The sequence below is a fragment of the Anabrus simplex genome, chromosome 2 (genome assembly GCF_040414725.1).
Source record: "Anabrus simplex isolate iqAnaSimp1 chromosome 2, ASM4041472v1, whole genome shotgun sequence".
In the NCBI taxonomy this organism is placed as follows: Eukaryota; Metazoa; Arthropoda; class Insecta; order Orthoptera; family Tettigoniidae; genus Anabrus; species Anabrus simplex.
The window spans coordinates 751,963,391-751,979,697 of record NC_090266.1 but is presented as its reverse complement, the minus strand read 5'-3'; the positions used below and the strand labels follow the sequence as shown (position 1 = coordinate 751,979,697).

Genomic DNA, 16,307 nt, shown 5'->3' with positions numbered 1-16,307 from the left:
CTGGTCATTAGAATTTTGACTTCCTCAATCCCAAACACTAACCGACAACTCTGTGTGCAATAAGAAAATCATATCGAATGTAGAATATTAAGAAAGTGTCCTTGACTGATAATACGTTTCCTCTCAAGTAATAATTATATTTACAGATTCGTCACAGATAAAAAATTGGTATTTTATGTTGTTGAGTACATTTTTTAACATTGATCGCATGTTAGAAGATATGAAGCTAGATCTAGTTGCTCGTCATCTCTCTCCCTTTAAGTATTTGGATTCTATAGTCCTGTTTCTGTATTAACATAATTCTTGGTAGTGTGTTATGTTCTCTCGTAATGCATTGCTAAACAGTAGAAAATGGCACGGTAGATTATTAGAACAAAAATTATAACTACAGTTTCAGAACGTGAGAATTATAATGAAGAATACTTAAAATAATGTGTTCTGTTGATCATCTGTAGTGTCTTAGCTACATTTTACAAACGCAGGGAACTTAAAACTATAATGCTCATGACTACTTATGTTATGACTTATAAGCACGTTTTCTCCTATAGCCTACTAGCAATTGGTGCATTTATGATGTCCTAGAGTGGCATGGAATGAATATTCATTGCAATCTCATCAGAATCTTTACATATATATAGTTTTCTCAGTCCTTGTTCATAGATTGTTTGGGGATTATATGTGCTCAGTTTATACCACTCTACATGAAGTCATCAGTAAGTTTCCTAATCTTGTATAGTGTAAGAAAATATATATTACCTGCCTTATACAAAACACTGAAGCAAATTAATCTCATTTTTGTACATGACTCAGTCAATCAAAATATACAAATGGTTTTGAAACAAACTGGGAGGCTTGAAACACATTGTGGTGATTACATTTCACAAAAATCTACTCCAGTAAATGTAATTTTCTTGTCTCTTAAATATTCCATGTACTTTTCTCAAGCGCGGAAATATTAAGCTGAAAACAATATTTCTAGTTACGTCAGGCTGGATGGAAAAGCCTGGCAGCAGCCACAAAAATGAACAAGAAGCATGCTTACAAATAGCGTGCTTGATTGAGGATACTTTACTTTTTTTTCGATGATATATGATCATCATCTCTTAGGAGTAACATTTCATACAAAGATACAGTAGATAAATATTTTCAGATCAAAATATTCAGTGACGTTATCAATTTTATTTGTTATCTCCAATTAGATGTTCACAATATTAATGATTCATTGCAAGTGGCATCAAAGATGTTTAACCCTATTAAGGAACACATAGACGGAACAAAATACCCTAATAAGACTCACTTCTACATTAGCATGCCGTTCAGAAATTTGTAGTAACAATGAAAATACCACCTCCGACATAATTTCTAAAATATATCATTAAAACCGAATAATTTTGAGTATATTTGCAACCCATGCAGTCCGATGAAAGCTTGGTGAAGTAACTTACTTGAACTAAACAATAATGAAACGAATCACAAATGTTTCCTGGAGGTTTCGCCTCAATGCTTTGGCGTAACCAAGGTGATCACAAAATACGTACGAGGGTGAATCATAAACAAGTTTACTAGACCCTTCATTGTAAAGGCTGGCTCTTATATACAATCATGATAAATAACATGAAGATGGTAATTATTAGTTTTCCTCATAGTTCTCGCACCACTCTAAGCAAGTATTAAAGTTTATTTCCAGACAGTTACCTCGATATAGAAGAAATCAGAGTTTAGTGTCTAACGTCGGACCGTGACGGCTGCCTGAACTTCATAGTCGGTTCTTAACCCTCTTCCAGCTCGGTGTTTTGGTACCAGGAGAGGACTGGTTGGTCCAATACTTCGCAGAAATGGCGCTGTAGTAACACATGTGTGTATTTGACTGAGTGTGAACTGGTGTTATCGTGTAGCAATCCAAAGTCTATTGACAGTGAATGGGGTTGCGTCTTACAACTTTTGAAACATTAATCGGTCTACCAGGTGCATACACCTAATTCAGCATAGCACCTCAATATTTGGGCATTCTTCCTCCATGTCTGCGATTTTATACCTGATGCTGAGTCACTATAACTGACGCGAAGTATGGTCCAATGTTCATTAGGAAGGATGTTGGTTTACCTGCTCTAGTTTGGTGGGAAATTGGTGTGAAATAAGGACTAATACACTCATGAGAGGTCTTCTTATATTGCTTATTGCACCACATACGAACGTTATTACTTATTAGTAGTATGGGCTTTACGGGTTCAGAGCCATAGCGTCAGCATTTTTTCTGCTGAGTCAGCACCCGAGGTCATTGACCCCGGCCAAAGTCGTTGACCACATGCCGTCATGACCACGTGACTAACGTCACATTGTTTGTAAACAAAACCACGTGCTTGGCCACGTGCCTTTTGACAGCTGTCAAGTTGACAGCTGTCATTTTGATGGACCCTAACCTCACTTTTGAGAACTACTGTCCGGAGAAACAGTGTGATGTGCTCATCCAAAAGGATAACGCTCGGTCACGCTCAGTGCACTCCTCGAGAGACCACCATGGTTCTCCGACATCTCCTGCACGTGATATAACCTCTAAACAATTGTGGTGGTAGGTGGAATGTCTATGGAACACCGGTAATCAGAATGACATTTGTCGTCTCATTGACTACTAATTAGATGTCGTATATTTAAAAAATTATATCTCTAACCTAATTATGAACCTTAAGGATGCCGTTTCTATGGAATTGTCAATGCATGGTTGAAAGCAGTTCGAGGTGAACAGTTTTCTTTTTCCTAGTTGTTTTACGTCGCATCGACACAGATAGGTCTTACGGCGACGATGGGACAGGAAAGGGCTAGGAGCGGGAAGGAAGCGGCCGTGGCCTTAATTAAGGTACATCCTCAGCATTTGCCTGGTGTGAAAATGGGAAACCATGGAAAACCATTTTCAGGGCTGCCGACAGTGGGGTTCGAACCTACTATCTCCCGAATACTGGATACTGGCCGCACTTAAGCGACTGCAGCTATCGAGCTCGGTACTTTATTTTTTGTCTCCATGATTGTTGATACTGATGATAATGAAATGGGTACGGGGTGCAGTTAGAAATGGTCTCTCGTTCTGCTTAATGCAAGTTCGTTAAGGAGAGGTCACCCAGGGGACTAACAATAACAGATAATAACTTCCTTTCTGGTTGATCAGGGTTTGAATTCAAGCCTCGTCAGAGGCAATTTTAACTTAAGGTTTCAGGTTGAAACAGCGCGTACTCAACCTCTTGAAGCCAATACAGAAGATAAGTTGTTTTGAACTCTACTTCTCTCCATGTAAGTGTTGGCGTTTATAGTTTCCTATTTGAAATCCAGATGAATGCCGTGATTGCTCTTATACCTAGACCCATGCCGTTTTGCTTCAAATTCTTTCTTTAATTCATTTCAAATATTGGAATTTGTACAGACACAACAGCCAATAGAAAATTTTTAACCATTAATGTTAAATTCCATGCCCCTTGTAAGGAACAACCATAATATCAATATTAACTCCGCTATAAAAGGTAAATGAATCAGACACACATATATACCGTTATACATGGTACTTTACTAAAATAATACAAAATTAATTCAGAACATATTATATATTTACTGAGGCGCATCTTCTTCCATAACGACTTGTAGACACTATACCCTTACTAGAGTTAGCTGTCCAAAGGATTGCTCTGAATCTACGTGGAAATAATCTAGTCTATAATAGAAGAAGAATGTAGCATAAATAACATTGAAATAACATACAAAACATTATCCAATCCTCATTTAAGTCTAAGCATATATCTCAAGGAATATATGCTGGCTCATGAACGCCATTCATTAAATAGCACATTTTGGTTAGTTTAGGAGATTCACGTTTGCTTACGAACTGCAATGTTGACAGGTACTCAACCCGTCGACTGCAGTATATTGCTTAATGTGGTATATTAATGTGCACAAGTGACCATGCTCTTCCTATGCGAGTTCATGTTCATCAGAAATATGGTTCAGCATGTGCAGTATATTTAGCTGTCGATAGAATTGCAGTGTATCTACGTGGAAATTATCTAGTCTAGAATATGCTTTTACTCGCTTCGTTGAATCAGCCGGGGGAATGTAATATCATAATCATAATAAATAATATTATTGGTTTTACGTTTCGATAACTGGATTTTTACGGTTTTCGGAGATGCCTAGGTGCAGGAATTTTCTCCCACGGTAGTCCTTTTAGGTGCTAATAAGCTTACCGCAACGAGTCTGATGCATTTGAGCGTCTTCAGTTACCATCGGACAGAGTAAGGGTCGAACTTGTCGTGTTCGACTCAGGTCAGTGCTCTACCCCCTGAGCTACTCAGCCCGGCAACCAGGGAATGATAAAGTTAAGTGCGCCTAATCCTGGAATATCGCAAGCATTAAATACGGATCATGTCGTGAAACTATAAGAAGCAAACTGTCTTTATCCTGAGTCGAAAATTTCTCTAAACCAACTTAACAATATGTCCCGTCTCCTGAAACTGTTAATCTGATTGATTCTATGATGCTTGAGGTTGAATGTCACTTGCCTCTGCAGCACATTGGGGGACCAAATAGGGCATCAGGAAGATCCACATTCTTTTTTTTAAACTGAATATGCATTGTGTCATTTCACATTGCAGAACAGTACCTATAACTTATTGGCATTTACAGACGTTATATGGCTCCACACCACTGAAACCATAAGTAAATATACTTTCCCTGTCACACTTTCAGCCTCTGCTCTCCTAGTAAAAAACGGTTTCACTGTCGTTAAACTAAAGCTTCCACCGTATAATTTCAGGTACCTTACGCATGTTCATGATCAGACTCCTCCCTTCTTCGCATGTTTTTTTACGACGTGCTTTACGTCGCATCGATACAGACAGGTTTTGGGCGACGCGGCGGTGGGAGAGGAAAGGCCTCAGAGCTGGAAGAAAGCGACCGTGGCCTTAATTACTGTACAGCCCCAGCATTTTCTTGGTGTCAAAATGGAAATTTACGGTCCATCTTCGGGGCTGCCGGCAGTGTTTGGTTAGACACCATTTGGCCAGCTGGTAGTGATAAGGATAAGGATGATGCTATAACTTCTCGCCATGAGGCCAGCCATGGCATTACTACAGGGTGGGAAGGCCATGGTAGAAAGGAAATGGGGTGTAACAATTAGAAGATTATATTTATTAATTATTTCAGTTGGTGGCTTCTGCATCAGGGTTTATAGAGTTAGACTGGTGTATTGTAGAAACTGGATCAGTGCTCTGTAGATTTTGCTATCGTGGTCTTGAAGAAGAATGTTAACATTTGTGGGGAATTGTATATATAGTGACCGAAGCTGGGCGAATAACTTTGTTCGATGTTGCTCACACCTGGAACAAGAAAAGAATATGTGATTCAGATACGCATCATCGTAATCGTCATGTGGGCAAACTGTCGTGGTAGTCACTCCGATGCGATGGAGGTGGTGAGGGTAGCATCCATGTCCAGGCAGTGGGGTTCGAACCCACTTCCACCCGAGTGCAAGCTCACAGCTGCGCAACCCAACCGCACGGCTGATTTGCTCGGTTCTTCGTATGTTAATGTACACAGTTTATGTAATGTACCTTGTCTAGTGAAAATGGGGACTGGCTCTCCGAGACGGTAAAAGCATTCACATTTCACCCGGACAGGGGTTCGATTTCCTGTCTGAAAGTCGAACAATTTAGAAACAAAACTTCCACTTCTGGAGGGACATATGGCCCTGGAGTTCAATTATCCTACACCAGAAATGAGTATCAGATTGATTAGCGCACGGGGGTGGTGGGGAGATGATAGCAAAATTGGTCAATCATCTCATTTAGTGCCGACGTTACGGAAGGTACTAGTACTAAAATGTTTTCAATCCTCCCCTGAAGGGGGAGGCGGGCCTCTCACAGAGTGACGCCGTCTCTCAGGCCGGGAGATTTGTTGCGGTGAAGGAGATGCACGGAGAATGTGAGGGGGTTGGCGGCCGTGGGCTACACTGGGAACTGTCTCGGCATTCGCTTTAGTGCAGGAGAATGGAAAACCACGGAAAATCATTCTCAGGACAGCCGACGGTTGGAGCCAGCCGTGTGGTCCAGCCCTGTCCCGTCTCCCGAATGCAGAGGCGTAGAGCCATGGTAGAGCCGTGGCCACCCCTCCTCTTCTCGGTTGGCCGGTCGGAGTGCAGAGCTGTTGGACCATGGACCAGCCGTGGCCACTTATTGGTCGAGACCAACTCTGCATCTACCGACCTTACGGAAAGTGGAAGCATTTACCTTTAACTCCTCCAACAGCGTTCATGACCTATAAGAGATGATTTTGTATTTCTTTTATACGGTCTAAATCTTCCCGTAGGTCATCGTAGCTTTTTTAAATTCCTTCACTAATATTGCAGTAACCCGATTTGACGTCTCCAAGAGACACTGACGACCTTGTGACCACAACTATATATCAAGGAAATGGTCAAAATGAAGTTAGTCACAATAACGGAACCAGTTTATCTGCTTCCATCTTCAGTCCATTACACCTGCCGTACAGCTGAGTCAAAATTATATTATACTTGTATATTAAATACTAATAACACAGCTTTCAACTTACTTCAGTGCAATGAAATGTAATCAGTTTCCAACTCCAGTAAATGGTCATCTGAAGCGATACCAAAGCCGGCTAACCACGCTTCTGTATGAACTATAAATTAACTAATATCTACATTTCTATGGGTGATTAGGCACTGTAGATAAACGTATTATGTACATATGAATTCCAGAAGTGTGGACTGTCACAAGATATACTCCTCCATTCCTTTTCATTTTTAGGATACCTATCCGAAAAACCTCCTTGTTCTAAGGGTCACTTTGTAGGTTCATATGCGAGAAACTATTTCTTCCAAAGTTACCAGACCTTGCTAATTTCTTGACTTCTTCTTCTTTTTCTCTTTAATCCATTTACCCTCCGGGGTTGATTTTTCCGTCAGACTCACTGAGGTGGCCTCATCTGCTACGGTGAACAATTGCCTTGTGCGATGATCAGAGAGAACAGACAAGTAAGAGGGAAGGAAGCTGCCGTGCCCTTAAGTTAGGTACTATCCTGGCATTTACCTGGAGGAGAAGTGGGGAACATCAGAAAAACACTTCAAAGATGGCTGATCTGGAAATCAAACCCCACTCTAGTCAGTTGACCTCCCGAGGCTAATTGGACCCTTCCATCCCTCGTACCATTTTTCATATTTCGTGGCAGAACCGGGAATCGAACCCGTGCCTCGAGGAGTGGCAGCTTATCACACTAACCACTACACCACAGTGGCGGACTTCTTGAAATCTACCACGGAAAAGTGCATGTAAATGTCGAAGCTGGGCTGAGTGGCTCAGACGGTTGAGGCGCTGGCCTTCTGACACCAACATGGCAGGTTCAACCCTGGCTCAGTCAGGTGGTATTTGAAGGTGCTCCAATACGTCAGCCTCGTGTCGGTAGATTTAGTGGAACGTAAAATAACGCCTGCGGAACTAAATTCCGACACCTCGGCATCTTCGAAAACAGTAAAAGTAGCTAGTAGGACGTAAAGCAAATAACATTATTATTAATATATTATCAAATATCTATCTTCCTCTGTTTATCAATAGCGATGCAAAGAATAACAAATCATATTTCAAAATTCAAGTTTCTGCCACAACGTTAGGTACAATTTCCACGAAAGGTATCACTCAGTGGAATGTAAATCTTTCTGTGCTAGTTAATAACGGTAGTAACAACAACAATGACTTACAAGTGTATCCAAAAAGCACTTTTACGTATTAAGGTGGTTCCTCAAGAAGAACACGTTTTTTAATCAAAATATCGGACATGGTTAGTGTCATACTAGTTTTTTATTTTAACTAAAATATACTATTTACAAGAATTCTTCGTGGGTTTTAGGCAATTAAAGTTGTTGAGTTTGATTATGTCCACCAGGAGAAGTGTATTTACTTTAGGAAATGTAAAGACAACTGGGAGCTGGGGGGCAGTGGTAATGATCCAGCTACACTTAAATGGCGTAGTGGTAGCGTATCTACTTCTTACAGAGAGGCCCTGGGTTCGATTCCCAAAGTCAGGGATTTTTACCTGCATTTGTGGGCTGATTTGAGGGTGCACTCAACCTACGTTATTACAATTAAGGTGTTACCGGACTGTTACATAGCGGACCCGGTCTAGAAAGCCAAGGGTAACGGTCGAAATGATTCGTCGTACTGACCACACGACATCTCATGATCTGCAAGCCTTCGGACTGAGCAGCGGTTGCCTGGCAGGCCATGGTTGTTCCGGGGAGTTTGGTTTGGTTTAGTTTTTTGCAGGAACATGCACTTATTATACACGTTTACAGTCCCAAAAGCTTACTCCATTAAAAACACTGAAGATCAAATTGTGAATTTTCAATGACTATTCGCATTAAGGCGTCTTTAAGAGTTCAATGCTATTCAAAGGAGAATACAGGATTAGTTCAGAATATAACTGAGCACATGAAAAATCCTTAACCACAAACTATGCAACAAAGTCTCGAACTTAGTGACTTCACCTTTATATTACTGCAGTCGTACTAAATGAACAATACACACACTTGTATTTGAGTTTCATGTTCGCAATTCACACGAAATGGAATCGCACTTTTACTAAAATTGATTACAACTTTATGTTTAGTAAACCCTACATTCCCTCATTCACCTTTTGTTACGATGAAATGATCTCTTTGAGGACTACGTAGGTATCTTGGAGAAACTGCTGTGGATACTTCGCTATAATGAATAGGCGCAGGCTCTTCTTGAGCTCGAAGAGTTGCTAGTCAGAAACACACTAACATGGAAATTCGCTTAGTAAGTACAAATAAGCTAATGAACTACGAAAAATGTGAATCATATACATCCCTAATAATAATATGGTGAACTGATTCATCTTCAATTTCGAGATGATTCTGATCCCTTTACCTGTCGTAATAGAACTGCCAAAATCACATTATATTGACCATTATCGAAAATTCGTATATATATCACTTACATGCGGTTCAGACAATAACGTCAGAGATTGCTTTAATTCATATTGAAATGTAATCCAGGGCCTAATTGTTACAGTGACATAGCTGCTGGTCATCCACCCAAATGGACAAGGTTCGAATCCAGGCAGATCTTGGAGTGGAATTTCCATATAAAAATCAAGTGGTGCAAAGAAGAACATCCAAACTTAAACCTCTGGCCAAACTTCGAATGAGTCACGATGACTGCGATACACAAGAAATGATTGTAACAAAGTGAAGAAAGTTGGCTAAAATTGGTACAGATTCTCGACCTGAAATAAGTCAGAAAAACTGATTTCAGTATTATAGCAGACTGTCTGTAAAGTAGTTACAATACCATGATGTATTAATGTGACCAGTCTTACAGCAAATAACGTAGAAATGTCGAACAAGTGGTGTGGACTCTCTTCGGTAAAGAGTGGAATTTACAAGCACTACATATAAAAATTTACATTGCAATGACTCCTGTTGCTAAATAACATTTTCTCTGTAGTATTGAGGGAAGTTTGAGAGTTAAATTGGTTATGAAACAAATTGGGTGAAAATTCGATCATCTTACATCCAATCGACACGTTCTCCTCCATCATTAGAATAACTGAATAAAACTGTATTCTATAGATAATGAAATGTCGAGTGGGATAGGCAAAACATTCCCCTATTCCTCAAAACATTGTTCTCATTACATCGTATGTACTTATAATGATTGCAATAAAAGCGAGTACCGATAAAGTGATACCTTATACGGACATAACTCAGAACTCATCATTTTTATAAACAACGTATGGAAGTTGTGCAAGTGTGATATTATTATGTACGTCTGTGAGAGACGACTGCAGTAGTATACTACGTACGAAGTGAACTCAGGACTTAGGGTGGACATATGCTCTCTTATTTTCTTTTCTCTCTCTGTCTCTCCTCTTCTCTCTTTCTCTGTCTATCTCTTTCTTTTCCAGGCCCGGAGTAGTGCCAGTACAAGTAGCTTTAGGAGTCTCAGTCAGGTATAGTACATCTCTCTTGTTAGGTTAGAATAGATTTACACTCTGCCGCAACGCTTAAAACAGGCTTCATTTCTTTATATAACTCCTAGTAGCAGCATGAGTAACTAGGGAAGGGATAATATACTATTTTCTAGTAAATAATTACAGGTAGAAGGTAAGTTCAGTAATATAATGTAATGTACCTGAAGGAAGAGACTGCGACTGAAGTATGAGGACAAATGGCAGGGTTAGCCTTGCTAATGAGGTGGTTTTTGATGCTTTAGTGTTGGTTGACTTTTCGTCATAAATTATTTACGTAAAAATATAATATCAGAGAATATTTCTGTGATTTTTGTTATTTCATCCACTAAAACAATATCTGCCTGACGCAGTAGCAAACAATCGGCCTAGCTCGGATCATTGAGATGAAGTGTTCACGTTTAGTTGAACTGTAATTAAGTTCTTCGTCCGAGTTGGACTGTATGTGTACAGTATGTGCAGATTGTCGATGTTCTGAATATATTGCAGTATTCTTTATGAAGGTGATTGATGTAAGGTAAGGCTGCTCAAGAGTAGGTGGTTCACATTTTATCCAGTAGATTGCCCCGGCTACCGAGAACAGGGGATAGGCCCTACTACTCTTAAATTGTCTAACTTGCTAGCAAGCTTTTGTTGTAATTGCATCACGATAAGAGAAGTTACGCAATTTTAATTGTTGGCCACTTCTTCATTGTTATATTTCTAGCAACAATGTAGACTACTTTTTATATGTAATTGGTGATTCTTGGTACTGTGCCGTTCATTATAACTTTTATCTGTACCTAGCCCTGTGCTCTGTATTCAGTGATTATTTAGTTTATAAACTACACAAGTAGTGATAGGTGATGTTCTGAATGATGCGTTACGCTATGTCTAAAGAGAACTCAGAAAAGGTGGTGAAGTGGAGAACTTCGACGATGGTGATGAAGACCCAGCATCTATTAATTGTAAATCTAGATCTAAATCTTGCAAACATTGGATTCGGTTCCTGAGCTGCCGAAACTGGGCTTATAACAAATATGTCAGGGTCGGCCATTGACTAAAGCATACGTATGTAAACTTTGCATCAAACATGAGTGTTTTGAATACTTAAATGGAATACGTTTTTCAATACTGACATCGTTCCCACTTTTCCTTCCACTTGTGAAAAGTAAGTGCGTACTTTGACGGCCTCAGTTGTCAAATAATACGTTAATCCGCTATTCCATAGAACCAACAGACCCCATTGTTTTAGTTTCAATAATTATTACATTGAGCTCTAGCTAACTCAGCAAAGAATAGATCAAGCATATTTCCGCCCTAAAATTGGGATTTTGTTTCACAAAATCTATAAACAAACAAAAATACGAACTCTTCGGTGCTCTTACCCAACTCGTATTCTGTCTGAGGTTAGAGGTCTATGTAAATGATATCGGTTCCCGGGAAGACTGATCACCTAGGACCGAGTAGGGGTACATCAGTCACCTTGATAAATATTACAGTAATGTACTCGCAACCTGCATATAACGTTCGGAGAACAACAAAATCCTACCCGAACGAAGAACATTTATTAGTTCAGAATTTAACTCATAGTTCCAATTTTGCATGGTTCCGTTTTCACGTATTTAAAGAAAGGAATGTGTTTATATTATTAAGTCATGGGTAGTGCTCGTACTTGGTAAGTAATGGTCCTGAACGGAATGAAATGAAATTAAGAGAAGTTTGTTTTACATTATTTATGTACTGTTCTGGGCACTGCTGCCGGCATTTTGGGAGTGGAAACTTGAAATTTAGCTAAGGCAGCAGCCATTCTGAAGTTGAAAGGGTGGCAGTCGGGTTGATTGGCTGATATGGCCATGTTATATTTTTTATTTTTTATTTAGCTTATGGTTCATACACAGTGTTATAAATATAAAGCAAAAATCACAGAAGTAATTGGAAAACAAAATGAAACAATATACAATCAACCAAGCTCATGGAGAGTTTATAAACTGAATTTTAAATTGTACAACCATTGAATAATCTCATTTGTTGCCCAAAAAAGTCTTCCAGTGGTCCCGAGTATGATCTCCGTGTACATTCAATGGCAATATGCCGAATGTTGTGCTTTTCCTAACCGCAGTTGCACTCAGGAGAGGATATCATACCTCACTTATGTAGCAATGCGCCCCACCGTCCATGATTTTGTGCGAACTCTGTTGAGGGCAACCCGGGTTTTTCTTGGGAGATTATAGCCAGCTGGTGTATGCTGAACACTAAATAAGGCTTGCCACTCATTTGGAGCTGTGCTGCTTCACTCCAGTTGCCACTAACGAAGTCCATTCTAGAATCTGTTGGTGAGCTCCCTGGCAGTTTGAACGGAAGGAGATATTGATTTCAGATTCCCAAAGTCGTCATAAATGGGGAAAGCTGGGTTCGTTAATATTTCATGAAACTCACTGACCAGATTATTATTTAGTCTTAGTATTCTTGGGGTGGTATGTAACTCAACACTGGCAACCAAAAGAGTGGAGTAGATTTGACTGCACCGCTGACAATGCACATTGTCTGCTTCAGGACTGGGTCTATCTTCTTAACATAAGGGCTATTCAGGCAAACAGAACAGAAATACTCAGCTGAAGTATATACTAACTCCACTGGTAATGATCGAAGAGTGAATTCCAAGGCTTCTCATGTGGATTCCGCATGTTTTTGAATGATATTGTTCCTTCCCCTGAGTTTAGCGGCGCTATACAGTACATTAAGTGTTTCTTAAAAGTTAGTGTCCGATCAAGAGTTACTCCAAGGTACTTGGGGTGGCAATATGCGGTAGAGGAGATTCATGGAGTAGTACCTTGAAGTTAATGTTTCATTTAGATGGAGGAAACAGGTTCCTCTTTTAGTGATGTTTGGAATTAGACACCACTTATCAAAGAACTCACAAAAAATGCCAAGGTCTCTGAATGGAATTGTTTACATCTACGGTGGATTGCTGGGTAACTACTTGCAGATCGTGAACATAAGCAAATTGCCGTGATGTGGTGAAAGATATACCTGCAATTTGCAAATTAAAAAGCAATGGTGGAGCACAGATACTTGAGCGTGACCATTATCGATTTTCTTAACTTTGCTATGTTCATTGTCCATAACTACCTCGATCAATCTGTTTTATAACATATTGTTAGTGAATTGTGACATTACCGTGCAAACCCACAAGTCTGAGGAACATACACACAACTCCCTCTCTCCAAATCGTATCATAAGCGGCTGTAAGGTCTACGAAAACTGCACAACTATTCAATCGTTTTTCGATATCTGTCTCAGCGTGAGTTATTATTGCAAGAAAATGGTCGATGCAACTACGCTTAAGTCTAAAACCAGCGTTTTCAACTGGAACAAGCCTTGTAATAATATTTATCATGGATTACTTTTGTTGATACCGCTACAGCGATGAAAGCAACCGGAAACTACAGCCGCAACTGACCCCCGCGATATGCAACTCTCCCTGTATGAATGAATGAGTAATGAAGATGGCTCCCTTCGGATAAAATATTTAGGAGGTAAAATAGTCCCATATTCGGATCTCCGGGTGAGGACTACACTAGAGAGGACAATCATCAGGAAGATGAATACCAACATTATGCGAGTCGGAGCGTGAAATGTTAGATGTTTGAGATATTAACATGATATTAACATGATTATGGAAGGTTTTAACCCTGGAAAAACATTACAACACCCCTTTAGCTCAAAGTATATAATTCAAATTGGTAGTGATAGAAACCTTACCACTTATTACATGTGGGTGAGAGATGTTTTCAATCAATCAATAAATATTGATCTGCATTTAGGTCAGTCGCCCAGGTGGCAGATTAGCTACCTGTCATTTTCCTAGTCTTTACTTAAATGATTTCAAGGAAATTGGAAATTTATTGAACATCTCCCTTGGTAAGTTATTCCAATCCCTAACTTCTCTTCCCATAAACGAATAATTGCCCTAATTTGTCCTCACGAATTCCAGCTTTATCTTCATATTCTGATCTTTCCTACATTTAAAGTCACCGCTCAAACTTATTCGTCTACTAACATCATTCCACGCCATCTACCCGCTGACAGCTCCGAACATACCACTTAGTCGAGCAGTTCGTCTTCTTTCTCCCAAGTCTTCCCAGACCAAACTTTGCAATATTTTTGTAACGCTCCTCTTCTCTCGGAAATCACTCAGAACAAATCGATCTGCTTTTCTTTGGATTTTTCCAGTTCATGAATCAAGAAATCCTGATTATTATTATTATTATTATTATTATTATTATTATTATTATTATTATTATTATTATTATTATTATTATTATTATTATTATTATTATTATTATTATTATTATTATTATTATTATTATTATTATTATTATTATTATTATTATTATTATTATTAGCGTATGGTAACGTACACAAAACAATACAAAGATTAAATATAAATGAACAGTAAGCACAAACCATTATATACATAATTATAAGATATACACATAACATTGAAAACAATCATGCAAGCAAAAGGGTTCAAAGATTTAGATCCAAATTCTCTAGCCATTGTATGGCCTCAGCAGAAGCCACCACAAAGTCCTGGCTAGATCCAGCGAATGCCCTTCCAATGCATTCGGTGACGATATGGTCGATAGTCTGTTTAACTGCACCACAGTCACAGGCTGGGGAAGATCTCATACCCCATTTAAACATCATTGAACCACATCTCCCGTGGTTAGTACGGGCTCTGTTGAGGGCTACCCAAGTCTTGCGGGGTAAATCAAAGCCAGCTGGAAGATTCTTATAATTGAACAATGCCCGCTATTGAGTCGGAGCTACGCTGTTCCACTCTTGTTGCCAATCTGCTTTTGGACTGAAATCCCTTCTAACAAGTTCCTGTGCTGTTTGAATAGGAGGAGATCTTGATTTGAGGCGGCTGAATCTGACGTTAGCATCTTCCTGGATGGGGAGATCAGGATTGGTTAATATCTTGCTGTATTCTCTAAACAAGTTGTTCAATCTTCTAATTCTAGGAGGTTCTATGTGGCTGAGCACTGGCAACCAGAAAAGAGGAGTAGATTTTACTGTGCCACTTATGACACGCATTGTTTCATTCAGGACCGTGTCCACTTTTTTTGCATGAGAGCTGTTGTTCCATACGGAAGAACAGTACTCAGCTGTGGAAAGCACCAGCGCCATAGCTGAAGTACGCAAAGTAGATGCAGAAGCTCCCCATGTGGAGCCAGCAAGTTTGTGAATGATGTTGTTGCGTGACCTTAATTTGGCTGCTAGGTTGGTTAGATGTTTCCTGTATGATAGCGTTCGGTCGAGAGTAACTCCAAGATATTTGGGGTTGGCATTGTGAGGGAGAAGACTTCCATTAAGTGACACTTTCAAGGTGATATTCGCTTGCCGGTTATTTAAATGGAAGAAGCAGGTTTCCGTTTTACTAGGGCTTGGTTTCAAGCACCACGTTTTGAAGTATGTGCACAAAACATCCAGATCTGCATTCACAAATGCTAACTAATTCTAATGCTGACTAATTATTGCCAGATCGTCGCCATAAGCAAACTGACGAGAGCTCGTGACAGGTATGTCTGCAATATACAAGTTAAACAGTAATGGAGAGAGAACTAATCCTTGAGGTAAACCATTGTTAAGTACCTTTATTTTGCTGTGATTTGTATGCATGACTACCTGGATAATTCTGTTTGAGAGCATATTGTTAATCAGACGCGACATTTGACTACACTGGAACCATACTCTAGTTGGGGTCTTACCAGAGACATATATGCCCTCTCCTTTACATCCTTTCTAAAAACCCTAAACACCCTCATAACCATGTGTAGAGATGTGTACCCTTTACTTACTATCCCATTTATGTGTTTACTTACAGGTACTTACAGTGATCGCCAAAGGAAACTTTAAACCAATCAAAGCAGTAATTATAACTGAGAGGACTTTTCCTATTTGTGAAACTCACAACATTATCGAGGTCATTTTGCAGTTGTTCACCACCTTGTAACTTATTTATTACTCTATACAGAATAACATCAACTGCAAAAAGCCTTATCTCTGAGTCCACTTCTTTACTCATGTCATTTATATATATAAGAAAACACAAAGGTCCCATAATACTGCCTTGAGGAATTCCCGTCTTAATTATTACATGGTCAGATAAAGCTTCGCCTACTCTAATTCTCTGAGATCTATTTTCTAGAAATACAGCAACCCATTCAGTCACTCTTCTGTCAAGTCCAATTTCACACATTTTTGCCAGCAGT

At 39.5% G+C, this 16,307-nt stretch overlaps 1 protein-coding gene across 2 annotated transcripts in view; it reads left to right on the top strand.

Moving 5' to 3' along the window:
- The window catches only part of LOC136863097 (calmodulin), a 674,807-nt gene that overhangs the window by 25,818 nt on the left and 632,682 nt on the right, over positions 1-16,307 (top strand). Inside the window, exon 2 of one of the 2 annotated variants that reach the window (XM_067139432.2) lies at positions 9,985-10,029. The exons of the other annotated variant lie outside the window; for it this stretch is intronic. Within the exon in view, the coding sequence (XP_066995533.1) occupies positions 9,985-10,029 (45 nt within the window). The remainder of the gene's footprint in view (positions 1-9,984; positions 10,030-16,307) is intronic. 2 annotated transcript variants of the gene reach the window in all.